General features: G+C 46.8%; 1 protein-coding gene across 1 annotated transcript; it reads right to left on the bottom strand.

Moving 5' to 3' along the window:
* Nucleotides 1-2,638: 2,638 nt before the first annotated feature.
* Nucleotides 2,639-9,525, bottom strand: SMKR1 (small lysine rich protein 1). The gene is made up of 2 exons (XM_081244529.1): nucleotides 9,347-9,525; nucleotides 2,639-3,308 (listed from the first exon to the last, which is right to left on the bottom strand). Exons 1-2 carry the CDS (start codon nucleotides 9,347-9,349, stop codon nucleotides 3,114-3,116), a joined length of 198 nt encoding a protein of 65 aa, XP_081100655.1. The 5' UTR covers nucleotides 9,350-9,525; the 3' UTR covers nucleotides 2,639-3,113.
* Between the last annotated feature and the right edge of the window lie 261 nt (nucleotides 9,526-9,786).

Here is a 9,786-nt window from a genome sequence, read left to right as displayed (position 1 = left end):
CCCTCCACAGGCATTGCCAAATCCTCCTTCCTGCTCTGGGGACATTGTGCTTGTCCCTGTAGTCACTGCTCATGGGGTGCTGCCTCCTCCCCCCACACTTGAGCAGAGCCTTCCTCACAGCAAGGATGCTTCCTCCACAGACCACGTGTGGCCTGCGTGTGGACTTTCCCATCATGGCTCCTTTCCCACACTCCCCTTTGAGTCCTCATCCACAGGAAGGATCAGGATCCTGGCCGAGTTGAGTTTGGCGAAATAAAAATAGCAGTGTTCAAGGAGCTATTTTATCATCAGAGGCGCTCCAGGTGTCCTCGAAGGGCGGTCCCACCCTCCTCTTAATCACCTTCATCAACTGTACGATGCTTCATCGAAGCTGAAATAGAAACGTAGCTGCTGTCACAGTGGAACCTGGGCGTGTCAGCCCCCTTCACCAGGCTGGGGGCACCTGAAGGGTAGGAACCCTGTCTTATCCTCCTAATGCCAAGCATAGGAGATACTCAATAAATTGTTAAAACGAGATAATTTTGTTGAAGAAAGTTTTAAATGGAATATTTCACCAAAAAATTGAATTTTTCTCGAAGTAAAATGTGCCACAACTTTTATATGGCTTGCGTGTGATAGTTCATGTCGTATACACTCACTATACCACCACCATAGTTATTGAATTCAAAATTCCTAACAGCTTCTCAGAACCCCAGCGTTGCAATGAGGACAGTACTAAATAGCCTTTAGCCACTCTGCTAAAACCTGGGTGGAGACCCCGAGTGCACAGCGCCCCATCCAATCAGGTCAGTACTTCTTCTATTCCAATGCTTACAGTCCTTTCTGCTCATCATTTAACCATCGCAAAAGAAGAAGGCATTGCCACCTCCAGATGATCTCCTAAGCCTGTAAAAGTCTGCTGACTGGCATGTCTGTCCTCCCCTCAGCGATGTTATCCTAATGTGGACAAGATCAGAAGGCAGCAATGCAGATGCCACTTCCCCAACGTTCCCATAAATATAACTGCTCAGACACGAGCTCCTGAACCCAGCCAGGTGAGGCAGAGGAGGGCCTTAGACATCCTACACGTTCAGAGATTCGTCAAGTCTTTCAGCATCTGGTGTGGCAGCATGAACTAGAGCAGTATCTCCAAGAGTCTGGTCCAGCAGCAGCGCAACCTGGGAGTTTACCAGAAACACAAATTCTTGAACACCGCTCTTCCTACTGGGTAGGGCCCAGCAATCTGCGCTTTCAGGAGTCCTCGTGTGACCACGGTGCGCACCCAGGTTTGAGAAGGACTGGACTAAAGGTGGTGTGTCCACAAACAGAAACCGCTCGGATCCAGCCCAGCAATCTCAGCAGAGTGGGAAGGTGGCCCTGTTTCCCAGGCCTGTAGACAGAACGGAAAAGGTCCCTTCAGGTTAAGAGGAGGACCGAGTTTCACCTGAGCTGAGCCAGGGCTCCTCTGGCAACCAGCCAAGGGCTCACATTGACTCCGCACAGACGGTACAGCTAGACAAGTGTCATCCCCAGCAAACTCATGTGGGTTCCGAGCACCTCACTTCTCTGGTACAAAGATTCACGGGATTGCCTTTTTTTCTCTGATATTTATAAAATCCTGAGTCCTGGGTTACAGACTTCCTTAGTAAGCTTCAAGAACATTTGAGATCCTCACAAGGCAGCCTGTGACATCGTTATAAGTAATTCAAACAAACTAGATCGTCTCTGGACTGGTGCTGCCTAGAGGAATCAGCTTCAAGCTCAGAATTGTGAATGGAGACAACAGTGCAGGTGTCAGCGCCAGGGGAGGTGGCAAGACGTGCCAGGAAGACAGAGCAGGAGGCAGGGATGGGAGGCTATGTGATTTAGAGATGGTGCTTACACTTAAAAATGCCTTTCCTTCCAAGTTTCACATTTGGGGCTGAGCAGAACCAACTGCAGTTTTCTCTTTTAAGTGTCTCCACACAGGCTGGGGAGATCCCAGAATATCATCAGCAGAATGCTCAAGGCAGGCTTCCCTGGTGGTGCAGTGGTTAAGAACCTGCCTGCCAAGGCAGGGGACACAGGTTCGAGACCTGGTCCAGGAAGATCCCACAGGCCACGGAGCAACTAAGCCCGTGTGCCACAACTACTGAGGCCGCGTGCCACAACTACTGAAGCCTGTGTGCCTGGAGCCCGTGCTCCACAACAAGAGAAGCCACCGCAATGAGAAGCCCGTGCACCGCAACGAAGAGTAGCCCCCACTTGCCGCAACTAGAGAAAGCCCGCGCGTAGCAACGAAGACCCAATGCAGCCAAAAATAAATAAAATAAAATAAAAAAATTTAGATATATATAAAAAAAGAATGCCCAAGGCACATTTCTAGCACCAACTCCAAAACTCAGAGTCAGCCAAGTTTAAAAGAAAGGCTGCAGAAGGTGGGAAGATGTAAGTGTGTAGAAAAAGACGAAGAAGAGTCGGGTGAAAGAGAAAGGAGAGAGGGACGAGGGCTGACTGGCCCTCTTCTCCCTGTGCTCCAACCACTGACGCGGTCAGATCATTTGAGCCGCTGTTCCTGCACACTAGCAGGTTCAGAGCAGGACTGACAACCCTGGTCTCTACCGCTGTCTGTGGCTAATTCGAATCAGACAAGAGTCAGAGCTCTGAGAAGAAAATTATAGATACAAAATATTTATTATTTTTCCAGAAAAAGATGAGGAAGGGAAACTATGCCCAAAAGAGGGACACATAAGCAAATTCTGTGCTTTTTGCCATGTCTTTTCTAAATAACAGACCCCCCTTGGTAAAAGAAAACAACTCATGCAAGCTACAACTGCCTTTGGAGAGCGAGGTTTAATTCTGACCCAGACTTATAACAATTTTTTAAAGTCCTATCAATTCCACCACCGTGTGGGAATTACTCGGACTTTTTTTCCCCCTCTTAACTTCTGAAAAACCAAAGTGGCTCACCATACCCAGGTTTAGCTGAGGAAGTAAAATGCACTTAGCATTAACTACCACGGAAAAGCACACTTAGCTTGCATCTCAGATTGTCTTCAGTAAAGTCTATTTTGCTTGCAACAGTGGTATTATCCTGATTTCTCTTCCCCAAGTTCTGTCCTCTGTAGTAGAGAGAAGCTGGGAAACGGTCTGGCTTAAGTCTTGTTTTTCCCCTTCTTTGACTTGGTAGAGCCTGGCCAGCGGAAGCCGCGCAGGTGCAGGCAGCCGGCGACGTTGTGGACGATGTAGTAGAGGTTCAGCATCGCAGCGCGGCTGAAGATGTCCACTTCCGGTTTCTTCTGCTTTTTCCCACGGGACTTGCCTCGGCCTTTTCTTTTCCCTTTACCTGGCTTTCAAAGACAGGTATATATACGGGGCAAAGATTAGTTTTTATAACATTGACATTATATAAATTTCTACGTTTCCTACCGAACTTAAGAAAAAAATTCCTAAAAGGAAAAAACTGTGACAACAAAAAAAAACTTGCAGGTTGTGGGAAAAGAAGTCATATGCAGTCTGATTCAACAAATGCCTATTAAGATCCCCAGTTTAAAAGAGACCCAACCTGATTCAAGCGCCCAGAGACTGGGAGAGCAAGGCGGAGAAACTGAAGTATGACTCAACACCTAGACATTGTGGGCTGTGTCATTCAACGAGAAGGTGAACTATAATGAGGTGACCCAGGGTGAGGATAGAAGGCGAAAGGACAGAGGGCTCCGAGGGGAATGAGTGTACGGGGAAGGGAAGGCTGGTGCCAAGGGTAATTCTCATGGTTCACGGCTCCCCATCTCTCACACACCTCCCCAGAGGAGACACTCTTTTAGCAAAGAAGCAGTGTTCTCCTGTTTCCTTTCTTTCAAAAACAAAACAAAACAAAACAAAAACTAACCACCCCCCGCCAAGAAAACTAAAAAAAAAAAAAAAGACCCAACCTAATGCAACTAATGTGTGGACTCTGCATTTTTTTTTTTTTTTTTTTTTTTGTGGCGGTACGCGGGCCTCTCACTGTTGTGGCCTCTCCTGCTGCGGAGCACAGGCTTCCGGACGCGCAGGCTCGGCGGCCATGGCTCACGGGCCCAGCCTTTCCGCGGCATGCGGGATCTTCCCGGACCGGGGCACGAACCCGTGTCCCCTGCATCGGCAGGCGGACTCTCAACCACTGCGCCACCAGGGAAGCCCGGACTCTGCATTTTGATTAGAACAAACAAGCCATGAAAAGACATTTTTTTTGGCAACTGAGGACATTTGACAATATCGAGTAATTGTTAATTCTATTAGGTCTGACAATGGCATTGGGTCATGGAAGAAAATGCTCCCACATTTCAGAGATGCACACTAAAATCTGTAGGAATGAAATGAAAGAAGGCCTGAGATTTGCTTTAAAATACTGCACCTTCCTCCTCCCCCTCCCCCCCAAATAAAGTATCGATGAAGCAAATGTGGCAAAATGCTTATAATTTCTGAATCTGAGATACGGCTATATAGCGATTCATTTTAGTATTCTATTTTTGTGCATGTTTGGAAATTTTCCTAATAAAAATTAAATTAAAACAGATAATTAGGATCAAATACATATTTTGGCATTTGTTATGCGATAGTCTCTACCTCATTAAACAGTCACGAGGATTAAGTGAGGCACGAACATAAGGCACTTAGCCAGTGTCTGACACGAAGAAAGCACTCAGTGAAGGATGTTGCCATCACCTTTATCACTGCTAATCCTCAGAGCTGTGTTTCAAGGGAGGGAGGTATCATTTCTGCCTTAAAAATGGAAATGCAGAGGCTCTGCAAGGTCCCAGTGCAAACCAGCATCCACCAGGCTCAGGGGCTGTGCTCTGGCTACAAGCACACTGCCAGGTTAATGCCCTCCCGGCAAAGGAATGGCTACCATCCTAACCTGAGAATAAACTATCTCCAAAGTTTTGCTAGAGCTGCACAAAGCTGAATGGAATTCTCTATGTCCTATGACCCAACCATACAGAAAATAAATGATGGGAATGCATTATTGAAAAAGTGTCTCTTCTAGGCAAGGGAAAGGAGGAGTGTATAAGTTATCAAGAATGACTGCAAGGGGGCTTCCCTGGTGGCGCAGTGGTTGAGAGTCCGCCTGCTGATGCAGGGGACACGGGTTCGTGCCCCGGTCCAGGAAGATCCCACATGCCGCGGAAAGGCTGGGCCTGTGAGCCATGGCCGCTGAGCCTGAGCGTCCGGAGCCTGTGCTCCGCAACGGGAGAGGCCACAACAGTGAGAGGGCTGCGTATTAAAAAAAAAAAAAAAAAAAAAAGAATGACTGCAAGGGCTAAATGTTTGTGTAAAATAGATGTCCTGTTCATAGCATCTCACTTTAAAATGTCCCAAGTTAAAAAAAGAGAAACATAGTCAATGTGTTAAAAACACTAAAATACACTTTGTGAAATGAAATGGAGGACATTCCTAGATTCAAAACCTAGAAATGAAGAGAGATATATCTTGCAACACAGTGGCCCAGCTTCTGTGAGGAAATCGAAATGAAGAGAAACAATATGGAGTCCCATATGATAACTGCATCTCCTGATAAAGCATCATCTTGGGGTGTGGGATGTGCACTGCCATAAGCTCTTAAAGATTTTGAGTCTTGGCTTCCTTTCTGATTTTATACTTTTTTGCATGTCAAACATGCTTGACTTACGTGGAATAACTGCCCCCAATAATGTGTGTGTTTTAATCTCTAAAACGGTTTGAGAACTAAGATTCACACCAAAGTCTGACATTTTTATTCAAAGTTCTCTTCTTTTTGTAGATGACTCTAAAATTCATATGGAAATGCAAAGAACTCTGAAAAAGAAGAACAAATTTGAAGGACTAATAATACCTTATTTCTAGAATTATTATAAAGCTTCAGGATGCAGACAGTATGGTATTGGTATTAAGATTAATAGAAGAGTCCAGAAATAGATCAACACATACACAAACAATTGATTCAACTGATTTTCAACAGAAGCACCAAAGCAATTCAGCAGAACAAGGATAATCTTTTCAATAAATGGTGCTGGAACAATGAATATCCGTTTGCAAAAAAATGAACTTCGATCCATATTTGCACCATATGCAAAAATTAACTCAAATGGCTCATAGACCTAAATATAAAACCCCAAACTATAAAACTTAGAGAAGAAAATATAGAAAAAAACCTTTGTGACCTTGGGTTAGGCAAAGATTTCCTGGGTATGATATCCAAATTGATGTCTGTGAAAGAACAAATTGATAAATTCAACATCAAAATTAAAACTTGTGCTCTTCAAAAGATATAGTTAGAAGAATGATAGACAAAGCCACAGACTGGGAGAAAATATCTGCAAATCATAAGTCTTGAATGTGGTGATGGCTTAATGAGTGTATGCCTATGCCAAGCTGAAACTGTACATTTTAAATATGCACAATCTATTGTACATCAATTATACCTCAATAAGTCTGTTAGGAAATTATTGTAAGGGAGTGAAAGTTTTCAGTTTCTGAGCTGGTTGGTTGGTTGAATACAACTCCATGGCTCTTGACTCTTCCTGGGTGCAGAACACAGAGCTCCTGACTTAAAACTCTCTGAACTCCTTAATGAAGACTATTCCTTCTTTCTAGTTCCCAAACTTGCCAAGCTCTTTCCTGATCCCTCCTCTTCCTGCAGATCTTCACAGAGAGCATCATTTGTTTCTTACCTTTGTGTTAGCCTCTGCTCAAAAACCACCTCTTCAGAAAAACCTCCCAGACATCATGCCTCTATTCTATCTATAATTAGGGTGACCATATAATTTATTGCCCAAAACAAGACACTTCAACAAACATTAACTGGCACTGTCCCAGGCAAAGGGGGAGGAGGTACAGATGGCCTCTTTAAAATCCTCCCAGGGCCTCCCTGGTGGCGCAGTGGTTAAGAATCTGCCTGCCAATGCAGGGACACGGGTTCAAGCCCTGGTCTGGGAAGATCCCACATGCCACAGAGCAACCAAGCCCATGCGCCACAACTACTGAAGCCTGTGCGCCTACAGCCCGTGCTCCACAACAAGAGAAGCCACTGCAATGAGAAGCCCGTGTACCACAACGAAGAGTAGCCCCCACTTGCCGCAACTAGAGAAAGCCCACGTGCAGCAATGAAGACCCAATGCAGCCAAAAATAAATAAATAAAATAAATAAATGTAAAACAAAACAAAACCCTCCCAGCAGTGTCATTTTCCATCTCCTTACCCTAAGTATTCACTATTTAATAATATTTTTTTGTTTGTGTATTTATTGTATGTTTCCCTAACCAGAGGTTTTGTCTATGAGTTCACTGAACTTTCAGGACCTAGAAAAATGTCTGGCATATTGTAGGGATGAATAAAATATCCTGAGTGAATAAAATGCAACTCAGGGAAAGCAAATGTAGATTTCTCCTTCTCTGGATTTTAAGATGCCTCTTTCATTCATTTAACAAATTTTTAACAAATACTTCCTGTGCATGAGGCCTCATGTTAGATGGAGAGCAAAGCAGATCTGGGCTCCCGCCCTCAAGAAACTTACAGTCCAGTGAGGGGGAAAATCACAAACACATTTAGTCACCAACTATACTGTGAAGGAAGCCGAGGGTACATGGCATTATGATGACATGGGATGGGCAGGGAGTGACCTCATCTGGGACATGAAGGAAGAAGGATTCCTGAAGAATGGCCTGTGGGCTGAGGGGTAGGGAATTCCCAGGCAGAGCAAACAACCTTTCAAGTCAAAGGGACCAAAAAAAAAAAAAAAAGGTCAGTGTGACTGGCCTGTAAGCAACAACCATGGGGGCAGTGAGAGGAGTTGAGGCTGGAAAAGTAGGCAGCGTACAGCTCTGGCCTGTAGGCCTTGCAAGCTAAGGTTTGACCTTTATCCAAGGAGCAGTGAGAAGCCATCAGCTTAAATGGCTTTACTTATTAAACCATTCTGCTTCAGTTTCCTGGCCTCTGAAAGAAAACGGCAGTGTCAACCACGTGAAGTAACCAGGGAATAGCTCTCAATTTAAATCAAGAGATATTTATTTAGTGCTTTTACACGCAACACACTGGAAGAAACACAGGTTTACCAAACACATTTCTATACTACAGTCTAATGGGGGTGAGGAGTAAGGCTTTCCAAGAAACAGGCAAAGCACAGTAAGTGAGGTGCAGAAGGCTACAGGTGCTTAGGAAGCAACAGGGGAGCAGGAGGTACTTCAGAGGTGGGTCCGTCTTTGAGTAGATTGATCATTCGAGGTGGGGAAGGTGCAGAAGACTTCCAGAAGAATGCAGGTCTATGTGGGATGTGGTTTTGTTTTTGTTTTTTAAAGCAGAGAAGATAATATGGTAGATAAAGCTCAAGAGGTTGAGGCCCCCTTACCAAGGGCTCCCAGTGCCAAGCTCAAGCAGAGCAGTGCCTAGTTCAGCAGACAGTGGAAAGTCCCTGAGGACCTGGTCACAGCCATTATGGGTTGATCAAACTGGCAGGGAAGGACAGAGGAGATGGACAGCCCCTGAACAGTGATAGGGGGCTACTGCCAGAACCAGGCAGGTGGTAGTAAGGATGGCCTGACCAACAGTGGCAGGCAGGTCACAAGAGACTGGATGAGGACTCAGGAACAGGAATGCTTTCGAGTTTGCGGCCAGGAGAATGAACGTGCCATTGGGAAGTGCAGAGATGGTAGTGGTTAAAAGAGCTGGATTTTGCACACAGTTTGAAAAGGCTCTCTGATGGAGAGATCCAGCAGGAAGTTGGAAATGAAGGTTTGGCATCAGTGAGGTTTGGTTTAAGATGTAGCTCTGTCAGCCAACGACTTGGGGTTCAGATGGAAGTAAGGATGTTGCAAGATTTCCTGGGCATAAACCCAAGAACTCCCTGCACAAAAGGTCTCCTTCCAAAGCCTTTCCTCAAACTGAGGTTGGAAGGAAGAATCACTCTCTACAGCGGGCACTCCGAGTCCCACCAAGGCTCATTTTCTAATTCCGTAATCCACTCAGAGGAATCCCACCTGGGACCCTAGCGGGGGCAGCAGAAGCTAGATGCCTGGCCAGTCGCCGTTGGCACATACTGGCGCCCTGGGCATTTTCTGGGTGTGAAAATTGCTCAACAGAACCAAGGGACTGCAACCAACCAACTCACACAAACACACAAAGGGCTCAGCCTGACTCTGCGGTTGCCGTCCCCTTGGGCGGGCGCAGACCACCTAGCAAACCCCTTTCCCACCTCATCTTGACCCAAAGCGTTCAGATCACTGGACTGGACACCACCAGCAACGCGAGGAGATAAAGGTACCAATCTCGTGGCGCGGGCAAATCTTAGTAAAGCGTGCCTCTACGAGGCAAACAGTATTAAACTAATTTAACAACAGCCTGGGAACCCCTTACACTTAAATAAGACGTGTATTACCATGGTAATGCTTTCTCAGTTGATCAGGTGAGTGTGGCATGGGTTCCTAATCCTGAAAGAGACCCCAGTTCTCCGCGTCGCTTGGGGGCGGCGCCCCCACGCCCATTCCTGCGGCTCACGGGACTGCCACCTCCGCTCTCGCCCACGAACCGCCGCAAGCCTGGGACTTCGCCACGCTTCTCAGGAGCCCGCTCCCGCGGCGCGGCGCGAGGAGGCCGAGGCGCTCAGGGGAGCCCGGCGGGGTGAGGGGGCAGTCAGCCACTGGGCCGCCGCCACTACACGCTGGGGCACCCACCGCAACCAGGTTGCGGGCTGCGCGTCTCGGACGACCGCGCCTCGAGGGCTGAGGCGCCGGGCTCGCGGTTGCCGGCGGGTGGTGAGCAACACACCGGGGCAGCGCACGCCGCGGGGGGCGGGGCCGCTCAGTGTTTACCTGTTGC

Source organism: Mesoplodon bidens (assembly GCF_964165515.1).
Source record: "Mesoplodon bidens genome assembly, chromosome: 9".
Classification (NCBI taxonomy): domain Eukaryota; kingdom Metazoa; phylum Chordata; class Mammalia; order Artiodactyla; family Ziphiidae; genus Mesoplodon; species Mesoplodon bidens.
This window is presented reverse-complemented; position numbering and strand designations above follow the sequence as displayed.